This window comes from Paroedura picta, chromosome 1 (genome assembly GCF_049243985.1).
Source record: "Paroedura picta isolate Pp20150507F chromosome 1, Ppicta_v3.0, whole genome shotgun sequence".
NCBI classification, from domain to species: domain Eukaryota; kingdom Metazoa; phylum Chordata; class Lepidosauria; order Squamata; family Gekkonidae; genus Paroedura; species Paroedura picta.
Window position 1 is genome coordinate 28821462 of NC_135369.1, and position 22306 is coordinate 28843767.

Here is a 22306-nt window from a genome sequence, read left to right on the forward strand (position 1 = left end):
TTGCTGGCCACTAGCCGTTTCCGTTTCAGCTGCTTGCCTGCAGCATGTGCTTCAGTTTCCTTTGTTGGAATTTTATGTCACAGGGCCCTTGTGTCACTAAGAAACGCAGGGAGTGGCACTGCAGTAAGCAATATGGCAAGTCACTTTTCCGGGGGGGGGGGGGGGGATCATAGTTTCTCTTATGCAAGAAGAAAAAGACAATGTCTATTTTATTTTTTTTATAAGTGGGTAAATTATTTTTTTTAATCGTTACAAAACAAGTAAGCTTGGGTGACATTTTTGTTTAAAAGCGGCACAAAAGTCAAGCAGAGATGTTCTGCGGAAGGGAGGAGCAATTCAGAACTGGGAAACGGAACAAATAGTTAAAAGCAACAAACGGACCATTAGTAGGTTTATAGCTGGAATGAAAAGACTGTCCAGAATGCATAGGCTTTGCTTTCTGTGACGCTCTGAAACACACCGTCAGCAGCAGAACCTCATTGCATGCGAGACAGCTGGATAAATCAAAGGAAAATACCTGGCAATTTCTTTCCTCTGTGGCAATCCTTCTGGCACAGCATCTTGGGTCCTAATACTGCTACTTCTGTCTAGGACTTCAGGGCACTCAAAACACCCCATGCGCATTATTACATGCAGAAGAATGAGGTAATGTACTAGGTCAGGATTCAGGTGAAAAATTCCATCTTGCAGCGCTCAGCCTACAACAGGAAATGGGCACAGCAAACAAAGCAAGCGAGTAAACTTGGCCCTTGCTGTACTCGTTTTTCTTTTTCACTGTACTCTCCCACCGGCAGTCTACGGCCTCTTCTCCCACTTGACTCTCCTGCGTGTACAGACATGGCCTCAGTAATCCAATACCATATTGCCCTCAACATGCAGATGCGGGAGTGAACCAAGTTAGCACTGGCTTGCCAAAGGCTACCTAGCAAGTTCATGGCAATGGTGACATTTGAATTGATTCATACCTTACTCTTTCAGCCCCCTGCACTACTCTGTGGGCAAATTAAAACATACAGTGAAAGAAGTTCATCATGCAGGCGGTCTTGACTGTTGGCAAAGTACTTTCCCAGCATTTAAAGCGTCTATCTTTTCACTGCAAATGCTCCTTGTGACGATTAAAGCCGTATCAAACTGTGGCCCTCCAGATGTCCGTGGACTACAATTCGCATTCGCTGGCAGGGGCTCCTGGGAATTGTAGTCCACGGACATCTGGAGGGCCGCAGTTTGACTACCCCTGGCCTATATAGTGTGAAGTCAAGGGTATTTTAAGTGTGACCACCTGGTCGCACATGAGCCAGGCTGAGATTTAAAATCTCACCATAGTCCCTGCTTCATTCCCCCTCCCTTGCCCCCATCAGTAGCCAGCTAACAAAAGATGACACCTTTTCCATTAAGCTGTTATGGTCCTCAGTTGGACCATAGAACGCCTTCCTTAACTCTTCACTTGGCACTAAATCTATTGACCATACAAAATTTTATTTTGGCATGCTTTTTAAATTGCCATTTTTACATTTGTCCTATGCCTTGATCTTTTTTTCTACTTTTGTCAGCTTTCTTTTAATCTAGACCGCTGCTTTTACATTTGTTATAGTTTTATACTGTTGAATTATAAGATGTAGGAATGTTTTCTGCATTCTTTTAGTATTTGGGCAATAACCAAACCAAATATTCGCTAGAGCAGCCATCAACTAATCTTTTGAGATCTTGTACTAAGATTTGCTTCCACGGGGTTTCCCCCATCCATTTAATGAGTTGTCACTGAATTCTTTGAAATAATTTATTTTTAAAATAATAGAAATATAAGAGTCAGGGCTTGCCAATTTAAAATCCAGCAGCTTTCTGATACAAGATATTTTTAAAAACTGTTAATTTACAAACTTTCCCACTTCTCTGATATCCCGACCCAGAGGCCTTTCTCTGACCAATCCCAAATAAAGAAAAGGAATGAATAGTATGGTTATTATGTACCCTTGTCATGTTTACTCATTTCTATTAAATATTTCCCAGCATTTAGGATTCGTGAACATGCAACTACCTTATACTGATTCAGACCAATGGTCTAAAGCCAGTATTGCCTACTCAGACAGGCAGCAGCTTGCTAGAGTACCAGGCAGAGGTTTTTCACCTCCCCTATTGGCTGGTCCTTTTAACTGGACATGCTGGGGACTGAACCTAGGACTTTTTGCATGCCAGGCGGATCCTCTGCTGCTGAACCACAGACTCTGCCCTGAAACGTAGCACTTGCATTTAAGGCTTAACTTTCTCTACGACAGCATTCCTCTAGAGATGTTAATCATAGAATCAAAATCATAGAGCTGGAAGGGGCCATACAGGCCATCTAGTCCAACCCCCTGCCTGTTAACACAGAGAATATCAGATCTTTTCAAGCCAGGTTTTATAGTAGTGTTTGTCACGTAAATGTTCCACAATGCTGCAGCAGATCTCTTGCAAAACTTATTTTGATCCAATTGTTTGGTCCCTTCAGTCCTTTCAAAGTTACATGTGCTTTTCTTTATTACCCAATGCTAATCCATGGGTGTGTGCAAGGGGAGGGGGGATGACTTCTGAATAGAAGCATCCAGGATCTGCATAACATATTGCAAGGCAGGCCTGACTCATGTAATCTCCCCCATAAATATATATATAAATCTATATTACACAAAAGCATGTCCCAGTTAGCAGTGATATTGGAAAACGGGGCCTGCAAATCTCCAGGTAATGCACAGAGGGAATCTAAGGCTGCCGGTTAGGAGAATGAATAGCTCATCTGTCCTGGAAGAGAATTCTTTTTCCCCGGGCTCTAAACTTTAAGATGAACCCATGTGTGTTTACTAACTACAGGCCTCCTCCTGTATCTCTAAGAGCATCTGTAACTCAAGCTGATGTTAAATGTACCAGACAATCCCAAGGGAAATTTAATCCGACGTATCTCTATCTACTCAGTTTCCTTCTCCAGACTCTGGCATTTCCTGACCTCCCAAAGAAACAGCGTGAGAGCTTTTCCTACTCCCAATAGTTGAGAGCTCAGCTTCCTCTAGCTTGAGGGCTGGGGGCGATAAACCGCATGCCTGTCACACACCTGGAACAGGGCCTACTTAGTCAAAGGAGTAAGAGCGTGTCCTCAGAGTAGAACAAGTTAGCTGGATGACTCACTTTCTTTAACAAAATAATAACAAAAAACCAGAAAAGCAGCCTCAACAAAAGCCTTCGTGAGAACCTTCTTCTCCAGCAGAGGCACAAGGGGTTAACTTCCTGGTAGTCTGCAACATTCTGTTTAATGGTTAAGAGGCTGCTTCTGATTGGATGGCCATGACATAATGCTGTCAGATAAGAGCCAATCAGAAACCAGCTCATCTATTTCAAGTCCTCTGTCTAGTCTTTATTAATCTTTTGCTTCACCTGGTACAGTAGATTTGATGAGTCTTCGATTGCAATATACGGTACCTATTCAAGAGAGGGAACAGGGAAGAAGGAGGGTTTCTAACTCTCCACCAGATAATTAAACAAGAAAGCTCTTGCAATATGCCCATCACTTCCTTTCTTCATAGCCACAAGCTCCCAGCTACATTATGCTGAGCTCATCTTACAGATATCATAACATGCTTATATTATGAATTTGTTGGGAATGGATTGTAGTATCTTAACAAAAGCACCTTATACCCAATAAACAGAACAGGACCAGTTTAAAGGATCTGAGTATCTCACTACTCAGCAAACCCAAAAGCCCTTTCCTGCTCTTTAGATTTCTACATAGGATCCAACCCAGCTAGCAATCCTGCACAAGCCTCAAACTCCAGTTTGCTCTTAGGCAATTTCCATTTCTATTCTTAAAGCTTAAGTAGAAGAGTTTTCCAGGTGACTGTCTCCCCCCCCCCCCCCCCCGAGTCAGAACTATCCATCTCCAATAACCCATATCACCCAAATTCCTCAAGGCAGTCAACCTCAGCTTGTTTTGACCAGAAAACAAAGTTCCTAAATTCCAAATACTGCATATGAAGCTGAAGTGATAAAGTGTTACAGCATCAACGTATGTAGTGTCAGTATATATATATATATAAACTATCACAACAGTTATTTCAAAGGGGGGAGATAAATGGCAGTTTTCTCAATTAGGATAATCTTCCTTGATCTGAACCTGAAGTGGGCAAAGCTTGAGCGATTCGGATGAAGACTCAACATCTTCCACACCACAGATGCAGAAGTAGGGAACAACCTCTGCAAAATTGTCATGGAAAGTATAAATATGACTCTTGTGCTCGGCGTTGTAGAACGACAGCTCCCCTTCGTCACAGTCCAGCTCCACTCTGACCTTCTTGAGGTCCTTCCCGTTCCCAGTTCCCAGCAGGATCGACTTGGAAGACTGGCATTTTTTGTTACAGTCGCCCTGCATGCGATACATGTACGCGAACCCAAGATAGGAATCGCTGCCAAAGCTCCATTGGTAGCTGCAATGCTTCCTGGCCACTCCGATGCACCAGTTATCAATGCCGCCAATATCGACTTCCCAAGTGTGAGATCCTTTGGAAAAGCTCTTGGAGCCCAGGACGCAGGGTAATCCAGCAGAGAAACGCTCCGGGACATCCACTAACAGCCTGTAGTTACCAGTGGAAATGCTGGTGAGGTCACTGGAGACAGACAGCCTTCCTGCAGATGTGTTGGGATCAAAGCTGAATGGGACTGCAAAGGAGAGACCAGTCACTGAGGGCAAGGGGGGAAAAAGCCAACTCAATTCGAAACAGACAATAAAGCTTGCCTTTGTAAAGGAGACAAAGCTAAAAGGCAACAACCAGGTGCAGAGATCATATATGCCTGAATACCTGCCTCTAGAGGTAAACAAAGGTACGTAGATCAGCACCATAACACCTCAAGACTGCCCAAGTTCAACATCATAGACTTCCACAGCATCCCCCAGCTCAGAAGTTCTCAGACTTTGTTTTCTGTTCTATTTGTGATGACTGTTTAATTTTGAGCACAGTTCAGTGATGGCAAGTTAATCAATGCACATCAACTTGGGTTCTCCAATTCTTAAGTCCCTCCCCTTCTCTCTAAATCTCTGAGGACACAACAATGGATCAACAGAAAATCCTGTTAATTTTTAAGGCAGCACTGACTCAGTTACCAGTATATAACCCAAAAGGCTGAAAACAACAAAACTGTAAAATAACTCTATAAAAACAGATGCCTTTAATAAATCCAAAGAAGTACGTGACAACCCTATGCATTTTCGTCATGAATGAAAATCTAGCCCTGCATGCTGTACACACAAACAAACAAAAAGAACAGAAATGATGGTCTCTTGTGCAAGGGTGTTTTCTCAAGAGTAGGCACACTAACCCACTACTTGCTATGGCAAGCTAGGGACACACAGTTTGCAGATATGTATCAACCTGATATTAATGTCTCAGAAGAAGGAAGGCTCTTCATCTCACCCACCTTCCTTGGAAGAAATGTGTGTTTTACCAGTTCCCAGTGATGGGGGCGGGGGGGGGGCAGCCTCAGCTCAGCCCAACTAATTCTCTACCAGCTCAGTTTTGGATCCCCAAAGCCAGTCCTGACTAGGAGAGGTCTCATTCTTCAAAATGAGGAATGTCTGATGCATGTATTGTCTACATAAATTTCTGCAGTAGTACACTGCTGTCCTCTAGTGGCTACAAAGAGCATCTGCAAGAGCCCAGAAACACACACAAGTTCCAGTATATATTTCTGGTAAGGCCTTGAAGGAAGAGTGTGTCTCATGGTTTAAGTGCCACTAAGCACTTAACAACCACTCAGATTGGCTGTCCCACCCCTGAGTGCCTTCTCCTCCAATCAGCTTGCCGGACGGACCAGCAGTCAGCCAATCGCCTTCTGTCCCCCCCCCCTGACCACCCCCTCCCACTTCCCTCTGAGGCTTGGAGGCTGCAGATCCCTGCTGCATGAGAGGTGCTCCTGCCTATGAGTTCCCTAACAGCTGCCTGCAGCCTTTCCAGGTCCTGGGGGGAGGGGGAGGCCATCCACAGACTTCTTCCACCACCACCCCATTCCTGAATGCAACGGGCTTGGCCCCTAATCTCATATATATATATAAAAACAGGGAAGGAAATTGAGGGAACAGCTTCTGATTCAAGTTCTCCTTGCACACTGGCTTTTTTTCTCTGCAGGATTCAAAATGGTTTTCTCACATTGCCTCCCTCTGCTCCCAATTTCTCTACATTTCTTCTCCCCAAAGCCACTTTCCCTAAAGAGGTAACATTAATGTTCCCATAGGAATATATGGCTTAAGCAAGCATTTAGTCATTTCCTGCACTATCCCAACCCCCCACTTTTTTTTTACACCCAAAGCAATGGGTACGACTACTCCTGGCTCCCATTACACACTATCTCTAGCAGAGATGAGAATGGAAGGGAACATACCTTCCTCTTATCCTGTTTGAGTATGTGATGGGGTTTTAAAGAAATGGAGCTCTGAGTAATGTTTGTCCTTCCACATGAGTGTAACTGTGTTGCTTTACACATTAGATACTTGGCAGCAAAATTCCAACACAACACACTGTTATTTTAATTAAATTTATAAAGCATTGTTTATATTATCATTTAGAAAGGGCTTGCTTCTCCTCCTTCTTGCTAGCCCACTAAGAGATCAAGGATCTGTCTTGGAATAAAAGATGCAAACTGAGCATCTTTTTGAGAGAGCAGCTGTAACAGAGAGCTTAAGAGAATTTCTCCAGGTGGCCTTAGGCATGGCATTTCTACAGCCCAAGCCCCTCTCTTCAAGGCATGGTAGTACGATCTCTGCCTTACAGGGCTGCGTGGACAATCAAATACTGAAAACACTATACAAATGCTTAAATATTACAGAACAATATGAACAGATTTTTGCTTACTGAAGATTACAGTACTTCCATTGTACTGGGGAGGTTTTCTTTCCTTTCTTTTTTTTAAGGCACAATTGCCAATTCAGACATCTACCTAGTTAGTCTATGGTTTACCTAGCACCCCCAATCCAAACTAGAGTTTAAAATCTGAGTTTTGACAGAGTTCATCCATAAAATTAGCTAAATCAAATCATGAAATTCCGCATCAAATCCTATCGCTTCCTTATGGCCGACAGAGGGATCGCTATGCTGCGGAAAAGCCAGATGACCTTCCGGTTCAGGACCTACATCCCCAAGCTTTTGACTCCTACAGGTTTGTGTGCTCTTTGTCATAAGCTACTTTTCTTCTGGGATACCCGACAATACTCTTCCTACTTGGGACCTCCTCCAGTTCTATAGAATTTAGGATGCCCTCTGCAGCTCCCATAAAGCCTGCAAGAAGCTGTCAATGACACCTGAGCTAAGAATTATTCCATATCACAGAAACAGAATGGGAACAGAGATCAGGCATTTGCCAGTTAATCCAGGTCAAAAGAGGCCCATAACTGAAAACAGTCCCACCATTTTCACTTGGTACCAAACACCCAAGAACGCCAAAGCACAACAGACATCTCCATCTGCACATCTTGCCTCTTTCTGAAGGCAGAAGGCTTTCTAGGGGAGTCTCACCAATTCATCCAGCACTCAGGGCAAACTTAGTGACGTTACAGGAGAGTTTTTCATCCACTCTCTCCTTGAAAGGCAGCATCACAGTTTCTGCAAAAGGGCATTACAGAGCTTCAGCATGTACTACCTGTCTTCGGTGTTACCTTTAGCAGGGACGTCTACAGCCATCACCTGGCACCTCTAGAAACGTACCTACTTTGATGATCTTCAGCATTTTCTTCCACATGTTGTATTGCAAGGAATCCAGGTATTTTGTAATCTCTATCAACATCCCTGGGGGAACAGCTTCTGGCTCTTCCACAGTCCAAGCAATTCTGGGGAGCACAATTCCAATAAAGCAAGGTGTGAGACTCTATGGTTAGGAAGCACCAAGCATGTGAGAAATTAGCCCAAAGCTCTCCCTTGAACTTAAAATGCTTGAGATCATAATGACACCCAATGACACTCTTTCCTGAGAGAGAGAGTTCTAGTCTTCATGCCTGCAAATGTGGAAATGCAAGGTGAGAGCCAGCTTGGGTAGTGATTAGGAGCGGTGGCTTATAATCTGGTGAGCAGGGTTCGATTCCCCGCTCCCCCACGTGCAGCCAGCTGGGTGGCCTTGGGCTCACCACAGCACTGATAAAGCTGTTCTGATCGAGCAGTGATATCAGCGCTCTCTCAGCCGCACCCACCTCACAGGGTGTCTGTTGTGGGGAAAAGGAGGTGAATGTAAGCCGCTTTGATACTCCTTCTGGTAGAGAAAAGCGGCATATGAGAACCAACTCTTCTTCTTCAGTAATATACAAAGATATAGGCTAGATATCAGGGGGGAAAATTTTCACAGTCAGAGTAGTTCAGCAGTGGAATAGGCTGCCTAAGGAGTTGGTGAGCTCCCCCTCACTGGCAGTCTCCAAGCAAAGGTTGGATACACACTTTTCTTGGATGCTTTAGGATAGCGATCCCCAACCTGTGGGCCGCGGACCATATGTGGTCCTTCGACTAATTGGAGGTGAGCCCCGAAGGACGCCTTCTCCCCCCCCCGGCCCTTTACTTCATCCCCCCCAGCCCTTTACAACACACTTCATTGTTGTATCTTATTTTGAAGGGATGTTTAAACATAACCATAGCGATCAGAGAGCGCTAGGGCAGTGGTTAAGAGTAGAGGAGTAAACTACCCCCCCCCCCGGGCCTCAGTAAAAGGCGTTGAGTGGTCCCCGGTGATAAAAAGGTTGGGGACCACTACTTTAGGGTGCTTAGGGCTGATCCTCCGTAGAACAGGGGGTTGGACTAGATGGCCTGTATGGCCCCTTCCAACTCTATGATTCTATGATTCTATTATTCTAATATCAGAGCTCACCCACCTCACAGGGTATCTGTTGTGGGGAGAGGAAAGGGAAGGCGATTGGAAGCCACTTTGAAACTCCTTTGGGTAGAGAAAAGCGGCATATAAGAACCAACTCTTCTTCATCCTCTGATTTGTGCTGAGTGTTCAAACACTCAAATGCATCCACAATATATGCATAGAGTCTCAAAATGGCTTCCACATCAAATTCAAAAAAGAAAGCCCATAATTCCTGTGCGTGCATGGGCCGGATTCCTCAGGCGCCTAGCGAGGAACCACTCAAAAGGAACTCAGTTGTCTTGCCAGAGACAGCATGACTGGTGCAGTTCATATGCTGCTTTGGCCATGCTCCCCTGTGGAATGAGAACATTCTGCAGAATCTTGGGAGCGCCAAGGGTACCAGCGATCTTTGAGCTTCCTCTATATGAATGCCGTCTATGATAGAACTGTCCGCCCCCAAACCCAGATCAATAGATATTGACCTACCTGCGTTTCCGGTTTTTGTGTTTCTGAAAGGGAAAAGAAGAGGAAGCTGTGTTAAGAAGACGCCGTTTTAACCGAACTGCTGCCAAGGGGCTGGAGTAGGGAGACCTGCCGTGAAGAAGCCCTGTTGCCGCCATGCTCTATTGGCAGCTGCACCAGCAATGGAGAAACCACGCAAGCCCACCCCCATTTGCAAATCACCAGAGTTTTACTTAATCTTATTAAGTAATCTTATTAAGTATCTTCGAGTGCTTGCACTCAAAAGCTCACGCCTTGAATAAATCTTTGTTGGTCTTAAAGATGCTACTGGACTCTGTTTTGGTTATCTTATTTATAGCCTTCTTTTCTCACCAAGACTTTTCTCATTAATGCAATATAAACAGGATAATGCAGGGGTAGTCAAACTGCGGCCCTCCAGATGTCCATGGACTACAATTCCCAGGAGCCCCTGCCAGCATTCGCCAGCGAATGCTGGCAGGGGCTCCTGGGAATTATAGTCCATGGATATCTGGAGGGCTGCAGTTTGACTCCCTCTGGGATAATGAATACACAATGCAATAAAAACTGCCTATTTTTTTTCCAAAGACATTAAAAAGACACAATTTTATTCCTGATATCAACATGCCCTCTTGAACAATCCAGTTTTGACATTCTGAAGCTGCCGTCGCAATACAACAGGTGTAGGTGGAAGATATATTCTCCCCCCCCCCACACACACACACACACTCCCTTCCCTCCGGACACCAAAGATTTTCCAGTGAACAATCACCTCACTTCCACTCTACCTAGTGGCCTATCAAAGTCTATGCTGTTGACTTTGACAGGTAGAGGTTCTCCAGAGTTTGAAATGGAGCTGTTCTACATCACCTACAACCCGGTCCTTTTAAGGAGGGATGCCAGGGACTGAATGGATTTAAACTACGTGTAGAACAGCACCGTCTAGATATCAAGGGGAGAAAATTCAGAGCAGTTTAGCAGTGGCATCAGCTGCCTAAGAAGGTGGTGAGCTCCCCCTCACTGGTGATCTTCAAGCAGTGGCTGGACAGAGACTTATCCTGGATGCTTTAGGCTGATTCTGCATTGAGCAGGGGTTGGACTAGGTGGCCTGTACGGCTCCTTTCCAACTCTATGATTTTATAAAAGAATTAGGATACTGCATTCTGCTGGGGGTTGGACTACATGATCTGAATGACTCCTTCCAACTCTATGGTTCTATGAACCTGGGACCTTCTGCATGCCAAGCAGATGCTCTATGGCTATGGCATAGTTTCACCCTTGTGCACTGTATCTCCTGCCTGCTGTGGATTCCTGAAACAAATCCCCGAATTTCTCCGATTCATCAAGGCACACAAGAGGAAACATTCCTGAATATGGACACAAGTTACTTTTACTGTAACGGTTGAGAAATCCTAAACATTCTTGTGTTATAAACTTAAACACAAGTTTCTAGCCAGGGCATGGCCAGGGGCTCTTTCAGTGAGAGGACGAGTTAAGAACAGATGGCTGCCAGGTGGAAACTGCTGGACTGAGCATTTCCTCTCTCTTCCACTGCAAGGATTTATAAGCCTGTGGATTATAGCCCTGTGGCCTTGGCTGGCCAGACTGACCTGGTAGGCGTCAGCCCAGGATTTCCCACTGACTTCGTTTCTCGTTGCTTGCAGACAGGGTGGGTACATTTAAGGTATTTCTGTAAACTAATTTGTGACCCCACCAGGAAGAAAAGCGAGATCAAAATATACTGAGTAAACAAATGTCATTGAAATACTTCTAGTCCAAAAGGACAAGACAGAAAGCAGCCCGTCCTTACTGGGAAAGCACCAAGCACAAGAGATTCTGCTCTGGGCTGTGCACACCATAGCAACTACGAAACAAACAAAAGCTCCCAGAGGGTTATGGAGGTGGATTCAGGGTAGGGGCAGTTGCCTCCCGATATTACCTGGAGGAAGGAGACATCATCTTCTTTCTGGTCAGCCTGCAGTTGCTCAACCTCCTGTTGCAAGATGTTGCTTTCTTCTGACAGCTTTTTGATCTTGTCCTCTATCAGGTCTTTCTTCTGCTTGGTCTCCGCCTGCAGCTCCTCCAGCATGGCCTTCTCCTCACTCCACAGGAACTCATGGAGTTGCTCAAACTGCTTTTTGATCTCTTTCTCCAGCCTGGCGTTTTCTACCTGTTGGCGAGTGGCAGCAGGAGGGTGAATTTTTTTGGAGGGGGAGAGATAAACACAGTCAGGGACATAACTCCACCAATGAATAAACCTGTGATTTATCATCCTACCAGAAGGGGGGGAGAAAGAGGGCCAATCTGTGAAAGACTCACCTTTTAAAAAATAAGCAGCTGACTCTTAGGCCACTTTCACACATCACAGGATAACAAATTCTCAGTGTGCTACTGCTGCAAACGTTTGCAACTGGATTTTCCAGTATGAAGCAGGAACATCCAGTAGCGATTGCCATGGGGCATTATTCAAGGGATGTGAAAGCAGCCTTTCTTTGATCCCCAGAAGAGCTTGGGAATAAGGATTCCCACCACAGCCTTGTAATGAGGTACGATACTATACCTAGACCTAGATGGCCCAGGCTAGCCCAACCTTATTAGATCTCAGAAACTAAGCAAGGTAGGCCTCGGTTAGTACTGAGATGGGAGACCACCAATTAAGTCTAGGATTGCTAGGCCCAGGCAGGCAGTGGCAAGCCACCTCTGGACATCGCTTGCCTCAAAAGCCCTACCAAGTATTTGAAGGGCTGTCAGTTAGAGGAGGGCAGGGAGCAGTTCCTGTGGGCAGCAGAGGACAGGACCCCCAGAAAACTACATGTAGAACAATATCAGCTAGATATGAGGGGGAAAGTATTCACGCTCAAGAGTAGTTCAGCAGTGGAATCAGCTACTTGAGAAGGTGGTGAGCTCCCCCTCACTGGCAGTCTTGAAGCAGCGGCTAGACAGAGACTTATCCGGGATGCTTCAGATCCTGCGTTGAGCAGGGGGTGGACTAGATGGCCTTTCCAACTCTAGGATTCTGTGATTCTAAGCTGCCCTTCACTAATTGTGACCTGACAGCACTTCGCATCACAACACATGCAAGAGAACACACATAAGCATCAGTGTTTCTAATGAGGCACTTGCCTGAAAAGCTCCACATGCCCAAGATTTCCTTTCTGTTCAGCAACTAACAAAATGCCTGTCCAGATGACAAATGGCGTGCACATGAAAGGACCCCATCATGTACATCCCTAAGATCAGGTTTCACCCTCTCGCAATAGCAGCCCCGAGTGCTGTGTGTTTCTCTGGATAACAACCAAACACTTATGCAGAAAACATCTCTGGAATGGAGGATTAGCTGCTACCTGACCCCAGGTGCAAAGGGCAGCCCTCAGAAGCAATGACTCTCCCATTCATGTCCACCATCCTGGGTTCTGTTTCCTGCTCCCATAGAGAGCCAGTTTGTTGTAGTGGTTAGGAGTGCGGACTTCTAATCTGGCATGCCGGGTTCGATTCTGCACTCCCCCACATGCAGCCAGCTGGGTGACCTTGGGCTCACCACAGCACTGATAAAGCTGTTCTGACCGGGCAGTGATATCAGGGCTCTCTCAGCCTCACCCACCTCACAGGGTGTCTGTTGTGGGGAGAGGAAAGGGAAGGCGACTATAAGCCGCTTTGAGCCTCCTTCGGGTAAGGAAAAGCGGCATATAAGAACCTACTCTTCTTCTTCTTCTCTCCTTCTTCTTCTTTTGTGTGTGTGTGTGTGTGTGTGTGTGTGTGACAGAATTGTGGGAACTGGCTTCCAGATCTACCCAGAGGTATTTGACAACTGGAGCTGCAGACAGCGGACAAGGCGATGTCTTCAAGACCCAACCTGGCATCCAGGGCCCTGACCCAAGCGGAGGCATGCTTATATGCGCTTGCTGCTGCTGTTCAGCCAAGGGTACTGCTAGAGTAAGAGGGCTGATCAGCCAGAAGGTGATCCAATCAAATCCCTTTCCCCATGACAACACTCCACCACACACACAGCTAGCCATTAGAGCAGGCCTTCTCAACCTGGGTTTCATGAAACCCTCGGGTTTCTTGAAGGGATTTCCTGAATGGGTGGGAATTCATTTGCTTTTTATATTTTTTAAGATTAAACATTAACCGGCTGATATGACCATATATGGTCATGTCGACCCACCCACCCCTCTCCAAATGGCCAATGACGTGCCTGGAGGGGGTGGGAAGGGGAGGGGCCCCAGGTGGGCGTGTCCACAGCTTTGCTTCCCAACCCTATTCTGCAGGATGCTGCCAATTCTGGGGTTTCTCAAAGCCTGAAGAATGTTGGGGGGCGGGATGTTCCTCAAGAATAAAAGGGCTGAGAAAAGCTGCTCTAGTTGCTCTAATCCAGATCACCAATAACTACAGGCAAAATGAGTAGTACTTGGTTTGGATACCAGGAGTGGCACTCCCTTCTCCCCTGACTACATTCAATTTGTAGCCAGACAAACACATATACAAACACACCCAGCAGAAGAAAGTCATTGGTTTGATACTTGCAGATACCTTGTTGTGGTTAGCTATTTGTCTGTAAGATGACTGCACTCTTCCAAATTCTTGCATCTTATCCCGTAGGGAGCTTTCCATGTCTTTGCATTTGGCCTAGATGTGAAGAAAAGGGGTTCAAGGTATAGTTTTCCATCCTAGAATCATAGAATAATAGAGTTGGAAGGGACCTCCTGGGTCATCTAGTCCAAATCCCTGCACTATGCAGGACACTCACAACCCTATCGCTCATCCACTGTAACCTGCCACCCCCTTGAGCCTTCACAGAATCAGCCTCTCCATCAGATGGCTATCCAGCCTCTGTTTAAAAATTTCCAAAGATGGAGAACCCACCACCTCCCGAGGAAGCCTGTTCCACTGAGAAACCGCTCTAACTGTTCAGGAACTTCTTCTGGATGTTTAAATGGAATTTCCTTTGAATTAATTTCATCCCATTGATTCTGGTCCATCCTTCTGGGGCAAGAGAGAACAACTGTGCTCCATCTTCTATATGGCACCCTCTTAAATACTTAAAGATGGTTATCAGATCCCCTCTCAGTTGTCTCCTCTCCAGGCTAAACAGACCAAGCTCCTGTTTTCAGAAAGGGGAAGCCACCGTTCCAAAAGTGTTAATTCTATATTGCAATTTAAGAAATTGTATGTTACGTTATTGTTTGCTTGTGTCACTGAGACTCTAGATGGATTTCACAGCAGAAGTAAAGAGACATCTAATGTAATAAAGGGATTGCGGAAATCTGGAACAAGTGTTGAACACAACATGCTATACTGCAAGAAATTATGTTATATAAAATAGAAATATAGTGCAGTCAAAGGAAAGTAAATCATAGCAACAGGTAATACAGATTGTGTTGGAATACACAAAATCTGTAGTGTGCATGATTCAAGAGCAGATGAATAATATCCTACAGGGTGCATTGAGGGCGATTTGAAGTTAACATTTTAAGATTATGAATTTCCTAATGTTTTTCAAATAATCTCCTCCTGAGAGTCTCAGCTGGAGACTTCCTGCTCCTTTGAGCACACTTCCTCCCTGCTTTCTCTCCACAACCGTTAGTCAGTTAGACTGTTAGGACTATCTCTATCCTCTCCTCTTTACATAGCTGTTTCTCTTCTTAATGAAACAAATTTCTTCTTTAAGCAGCCTGTGCTGCATGTCTCCTTTGCAAAACCTCTGCCAGCATATTAGTAATACAGCCCACAGTCCTGTTCCATGAAATGTCTTTCTGAATCTTTCTGTTATAATGCAGCCATCTATTGGAGTTTTTTTTTAATACCCAGCTATTCCATTGGATGCCCCTCACCCAGTTCCAGTATTTGGGGAAAGGGAGGAAAAGCTCCTTTTAACCACTTTCTTCACTCCACGCAGAACCTTATAAAACTGTTTTTATGATCAATAAATCTAGATACTCACAGAAGCTGCAGAGCACAACTTCTTTATTTGCAACCTAGCTCCAACTAACTTAGGAAAATGAAAGCAATGAAAAAAAATAAATTGAGGGGTGGAGTTTCCCTCCACTCCTAATCAGGCTTCACTTGACTCTTTACTATCTAGTTTACTACACCTCTTTCAGGTCCTCCCCCACCCTTAGTTGCCTCTTCTCTAAACTGAAAAGTCTACAGCAGTGGTCCCCAACCCCCGGTCCGGAGACTGGTACCGGTCCGTGGATCAGTCAGTACCGGGCCGTGGCTCCTCCTCGTCCTCCTCCCCGGCTGCTGCCTCGGGGGCTGCCCTGCCACTCTGCCGCCTGCTCACCAGCGGGTGCCATGGCTAGGGGTCCCCCTCGGTGTGGCACTGCACAGCTGCTGCTGGCAGCGCCCCCCCCAGTGGGCGGTGAGATGTCAGGGGCGCCGGTGGGAAAGCAAGAGGAGCAGGGGCTAAGGCAGCGGTAATGTCCCTTGGCAAAAGACTACCCCCCCCCTGGGTCTCAGTAAAATTGTCAAGCATTGACTGGTCCCCAGTGATAAAAAGGTTGGGGACCACTGGTCTACAGCCTTTCCTCATAGGAAAAATGGTCAACACACCCCTCTCATCATCTTGCCTGCCCTCTTTTGTACTTCTTCCAGCTCTGCAATATTCTCTTTCAAACACAGCAACCAGAACTGCATGCAGTATTCCAAATGAGGCCACATCACCACTTTATACTTTCCGTTCCCCAGGTAATAGCCCCGGTCTAAGAAGTGGATTGTGTCTCATATCCTGGCCTCCTTTCACAGAGCATCAGGCCTCTTAAATAAGGCTAGCCCCATCTATCACCAAGGGCCACACACAGTCAGACAGCCCAATGTGTATATCTACACACACACAGAATGTAAAGAGATGAAGAAGACCTTGTTTTGTGAAACTCAGAAATGCATTTCATTAGGAATGAAACCATGAGAAAACTTTTACCCTATCTTGATTAAAGCTTGCAAGGCTGTTGGGGCAGAACAACCAACCCAGGGAGGGGTTGACATCTGGCCCAGCCACCGCAGCTTCTTCTAACTACTGTGCGCTGGCTGATCTGAATCACACATCCTGCATCTCGCTCTTAAAAGACAGGAATCAACATGAGGTTAAGTGACTCACAGCAACTCATGTTGTGTCAGAGGCAGACAGGAACCCAAGTCTGGAAAGCGTGACTCAAACTCGTAGCTGCCTTTTAGACCTCTCCCCTCTCCCTCTCCAATCACTAGACGTTCGTGCCATGCTTTGTCTTTCCAGTATGATGTCCTCCCTTCTCTGCTCTACACGATGTTACTAAAACAGCAGCGAGATCCACAGCATTCAAATAGTCAGCCATGCTAGTGCTCCTCTTCCCCCGCAAACAACAATCCTGCAAGGGAGTTAGCTAGTGCTTTTGGGAAGCAATTCAAAGCTGCAAGAACCATTGCTCAAGGCCCACAGGGAGTCCATGACAAGTATGGGGCCATATCAGGATCTCACTGGCATTTCCTCTCAACAGCCATGGCTTCCAGCCCTCTCACCTCCCTTGCTCCTCATCAATTCCCTAGAAATCAAACAGTTCCTGGAAATCTCCCTCTTCATTATGCAAATACCATCCAATGGGCATTTACGTTTTTAAATCCTCTCTCCCTTCCATCTAGTTAGCTCAACAAGGGCCTTTCGAGCCAGAGGCAATGTCCATCGTCTGCCTAATCAAACCGTAGCCCAATTGACTTCTACCTTCTCTTGCCATTCTCTTTTGCTTTCTGGAGCTTGGAAATGGTGCCAAGGAAGGAATCTCCTTGTCCTTCTAAATGCTTAATAGGCATGTCTGGCAAGAAAGCTGGTGCAGGAGGACAGACTTCAGCCCATTTAACAAATCCAATAAAACGAAAATCTCTGGCGTCAAGGTCTGCTTCTCTTGTACTACCCATTCCGATGATTCATTTCGCCCATCACTAGACAGTCTAGTGCAGGGGTAGTCAAACTGTGGCCCTCCAGATGTCCATGGACTACAATTCCCATGAGCCCCTGCCAGTGTTCACTGGCAGTGGCTCATGGGAATTGTAGTCCATGGACATCTGGAGGGCCACAGTTTGACTACCCCTGTGTATCCAACAAAACAGGCTAACTGGAGAGGACTTTCAGGTGGGGAGCTGGGTTTGTCTGAAGCTGCAGAACAAAATTTGAGCCCAGTGGCACCTTTAAGACCAATAACATTCAATTCAAGGCATAAGCCAGGGGTGGGCAAACCGTGGCCCTCCAGATGTCCATGGACTACAACTGGCGAACGCTGGCAGGGGCTCATGAGAATTGTAGTCCATGGACATCTGGAGGGCCACAGTTTGACTTACCCCCGCACTAGACTGTCTTGTGATGGGCGAAATGAATCATCGGAATGGGTAGTACAAGAGACGCAGACCTTGACGCCAGAGATTATTGTTTTATTGGGTTTGTTAAATGGGCTGAAGTCTGTCCTCCTGCACCAGCTTTCTTGCCAGACATGCCTATTAAGCATTTAGAAGGACAAGGAGATTCCTTCCTTGGCACCATTTTGAATCTCCGGAAAGCAAAAGAGAATGGCAAGACAAGGTAGAAGTGAATTGGGCTACAGTTTTAGGTAGACTAGGCAGACGATGGACTACAATTCCCACGAGCTCCTGGGAGTTATAGTCCATGGACATCTGGAGGGCCACAGTTTGCCCACCCCTGGTTTATGTATCTGAAGCAGTGTGCGTGCACACAAAAACATACACCTTGAATAAGCCTTTGCTGGTCTTAAAGGTTGTTGGAATAGGCAATGACTTGTGTACAAAGAAGAAGTAAAAAAGACCCAGCAGGGGACAGCAAGAAGACTATTAGATAGGTTAGTGAGGTCAGGACCTTCCCACCTGTTAAGTGTGTTCCTTATTTGCCTCCAGATTACTACTGTTGGGGGCAATTTCCTGCTTCTTCTCAAAAGCCACAGTTCAGTCACTCTCTCTCTCTCTCAGTTTGACACATAGTTAGCAACTATCTCCGTCTCTCCCCTGCACTATCAAGTATATTAATTCCTGAATAAACTTTTATTTAGCCTTTAATCAGGTCGTGCAACCTCACTGCGTTATTAACTTTGCTAACAAAGGTGCCCCTCAATTCAAACTTCGTTCTGAAGAGGACTTTATGCTTGGAGGAGAGTCAAGGCAGCAGGCATACTGATGACAGTGTCTCTTAAAGGGGTTCTATCACCCATGTTATCTGATACAAGGAGCTGGGGTTCATGGACAAAGGATCTGCTTTCCATACAGAGCACTGGCATTTCCAGCTAAAAGGAACATGAGACATCTCTTCTGCAAGACCCTGCAGAGCCACTGACCATCAGAATAGACAACAGAGACCTCGCCAGACCAGGGGTTTGCCTCAGTATAAAGCAGCTTCATGGGAATCAGTGCACTGTCACATGGTTTTGAAACTGTACTGGTGCAAAACAGCAAGAGCACATATGGTATTCACTAGACTTCCCATGAATCAGAACCATCGTGCATCCAGGTTGCCACCACCATTAAGGGTTGCATGCCAGGAAACCTTGCTATGCAAGGCCCCCCAACTCACAAAGCCAATGCACTCAACAACATCACTAGAAGAGGAGAAATTTGCCAGGAGGATTAATTGCATTGTGTGGAATTTTAAGTATGTTGTGACCCACCCTGAATCACTTGAGATAGGGCAGGATAGAAATCTCAGGCATAAATAAATGTGCCTCATTGTTTATGTGGCATAGAAACCGAGCAGTTGGCCTGAAGCAAGGCACAAGAGAAGAGGACCCTGCCGATTTCTATTCTGGCTTTGCTAAATTATAAGAGGGGAAAGATTTCCACGCACAGGCATTTGTACCTGCCATGTACTTGGCAAGTTGGAGGCATTAAAGCAGGGGTAGTCAAACTGTGGCCCTCCAGATGTCCGTGGACTGCAATTCCCATGAGCGACTGCTAGCAGGGGCTCATGGGAATCGTAGTCCATGGACATCTGGAGGGCCACAGTTTGACTACCCCTGGATGAAAAGAAGCACCATCAGCCGGCTGCAGCATGCACAGCTCCCTTTTTGAGTAGGCAGAAGACTCCCTTGATCGCAGATCCTGCTCAAGCCACCTACCCTGTAATCCTTGGCGACCTCCCCGACAGGCCTCATTTTGTGGTCTGCGTGTTGCTTGGAGTTTTGGCACACAAAGCAGACCAGCTCCTTGTCGTCCAGGCAGAAGAGCCGGGCCTCTTCGCGGTGCAGGGCGCACAGGGCGGAGGCCTCCCGAGCCCGCTGCTGCTGCTCCTGCTGCTTCTTCTCCTGCTTGAGGAACATCTCGACGATGTTGGCGAGCGTGTGGTTGGTGCGCAGGTCCTCCAGGGAAGCCCTCGCTTTGCACACGGGGCACACGGGGCGGGTTTGGTTCTCCCAGGAGCGGCCCACGCAGCCTTTGCAGAAGTTGTGGCCGCAGCGGAGGGTGACGGCATCCTTGAAGGGCTCGTAACAGATCGGGCAAAGCAGCTCCTCCTTGATGGTGGCCGTGGGCAAAGGAGGGTCCAGAGAAGAAGAGGCCGAGGGTTCCTTGGCCATCGCCCTGCCAAGGAGGAGAATGGAGGGGGAGGAGGAAGAACGGGAAGGAAATGCAAACTGTCTCTCCAGAAAATACCCAGCTGTAGCCAGTGACTCACAGCTGTTGGCTGTTAGCTTTTGCTCCACCTTACTGCATTTCAGATCTCTCCCCGCCTCCCTTTAATTTAAGGGCAGTTGAATGACAGCACTTTGCCCCAATGGCAGAAAGGCTGCTGGATCCTGTTGGGAAAAGTATCACCTCACTACCCAATAGGATTCCTCTAGAACAAGGCAATACAAGGGGGGAAGAATTTAAGCAACCTGGGGGGTGCGTTTCAAACAGAGAAGCGGAAGAAACTTACAAAGGGAGTCAATGCTTTTGGATTTTTGAGGGATCCGTCCCGTCCCCCCAATGTCAGAGGCGGGATCCCACCAGAGGCACATTTCGGCGGGAACCGACGCCCCTGCCTCCCGAGGGAGGTTCTGCAAAAGAAAATGGAGCTCAGCTCGAGCTTCCGCCTTTACGGGACGGGTGCGACCCCAAAGCGCCAGCTGCGCGGCGTGCAGCTCCGGAGTGGCCGGGAAGGAAGAGCGGAACAGCCGCTTGCTAGAACATTATAGCAACTTGAGGCCGTGGGCTAGTCAACCTGTGGTCCTCCAGATATCCATGGACTACAATTCCCATGAGCCCGTGCCAACATTTGCTGGCAGGGGCTCATGGGAATTGTAGTCCATGGACATCTGGAGGGCCGCAAGTTGACTACCCCTGCAGACTTTCGAGAGAAACAATTGCAGGGGACCGGGTTTCGTAGCCGGGATCTGTCACTTTTTAGCCTTGTACTACTCCGGGTTTGAAAGCAGGAAAGAGTGTGTGTGTGTGTGGGGGGGGGGGGGGGGGGGGGACTTCGGGCCAGCCACGCGGGATACGCTCCAGGAGACGCGGGAAAAGAACATCCAAAATCAACGCTTAGGTAAATGGAGCAACTCCTCGGGGGAAGTCGAGTCTCCCCCCCCCCCACAAAAAAAAAAAAGAAAGAAAACTTTTCTGGACAGCTCCAGTGCAGCCAACTCGCTCGGCTCGTGATGGCCGAGAAAGATCAATCCACGTGGGTCCCGGGGCCGGCCTCCGGATCGCTGGCGGGCCCGTCTCCCTCTCGAGGCGGCGACCCCCTCTCCTTACCTTGCGGTGCTGCAGGGGGCGGCGGGCAGGCACCTCTGGCAGCAAATCCTGGAGCTCCTCCTCCGGGGGCTCCGGGCGAGATTTCCCGGGAAAAAAGCCATGGGCGGCGTCCCTCGCTGTCCAGATACCCCTTTGTCCCCGGAGTTTCCCTCCGCTCCGCAGAAGGAGGCTGGCAGCCCCGGCCTTGCCTTTTATGTCCCGGAGCCGAGTCGGCGCTGCAACTCCGCCCCGCGCGCTCGGCCCAGGCAGGCTCAGTGATGCTCGGGGCGGGGGGAGTTGCCGAGCTCCTCTAGCCGGTCTCGCTACCTTTCCCTACCTGCGCGGGCAGGGCTCCCAGGCTGGCCAGGTGAGGCAGGGGTGTGCCAGCGTTCCCTGGCAGCGTTCCCTTTCTCCTCGCCCTTCTCAAGGGGAAGCTGCCCGGTGGAGGGCACCAAGACCGGAAGGGATCGCGAAGGCTCTGGCGCCGAATTCTCCCGCCGGATTAACGCCGGGGAAGGCAAAGCAGTGTGGACACGGGGGAAGCCTTGCCGAGGAGGAAGAGCTGCGGCGGGGTCTGCCGTGGAAAATCCTGATTCACCAACCTTGGAGGATTCTGTAAGAGGGTCAGCGAGCCAGAGGCGAAACTTGCCCCTCTAAAGACATTATCCTGTATTTGAACGTTCCAAACCTCTTGGCAAGATCACTTGCACGTGTAATTTGGATGGTATTTGGGGAACAGGATTTTCTGTGTGTGTGTGTGTTTCTTTCTTACACCACCCATCCTCATCATTTCTGCAATCTTCCCCAAACCTGATTTTCTGCAAAATTTTAGAAAGATCACAACAAAGCCTGGAAGACTGCCAAGTATGTGGGAAAGGCTAGATTTTCCTGAATGGCACTGTTTTCCTTTCTCCCATGGCCATCCCCTGCCCCGGCCCACACTCCCAGGGGGGCTTTTTGAGATTTGGGGAATTTAAAATCAGGAATTCCAAGGAAACCCATCAGTTCCCCCTTGATCACCGTCTTCTGCCAATAAGGTAAAGGTAAAGGTATCCCCTGTGCAAGCACCGAGCCATGTCTGACCCTTGGGGTGACGCCCTCCAGCGTTTTCATGGCAGACTCAATACGGGGTGGTTTGCCAGTGCCTTCCCCAGTCATGACCGTTTACCCCCCAGCAAGCTGGGTACTCATTTTACCCACCTCGGAAGGATGGAAGGCTGAGTCAACCTTGAGCCGGCTGCTGGGATTGAACTCCCAGCCTTATGGGCAAAGCATTCAGACGGCTGCCTTACCACTCTGCGCCACA

General features: G+C 47.5%; 1 protein-coding gene across 1 annotated transcript; it reads right to left on the reverse strand.

Annotated features, from left to right (window-relative positions):
- Positions 1-1763: 1763 nt before the first annotated feature.
- On the reverse strand, positions 1764-21458 carry TRIM35 (tripartite motif containing 35). The gene is made up of 7 exons (XM_077331345.1): positions 21022-21458; positions 19407-19866; positions 13852-13947; positions 11261-11491; positions 9328-9350; positions 7713-7834; positions 1764-4677 (listed from the first exon to the last, which is right to left on the reverse strand). Exons 1-7 carry the CDS (start codon positions 21120-21122, stop codon positions 4106-4108), a joined length of 1605 nt encoding a protein of 534 aa, XP_077187460.1. The 5' UTR covers positions 21123-21458; the 3' UTR covers positions 1764-4105.
- Positions 21459-22306: the final 848 nt, after the last annotated feature.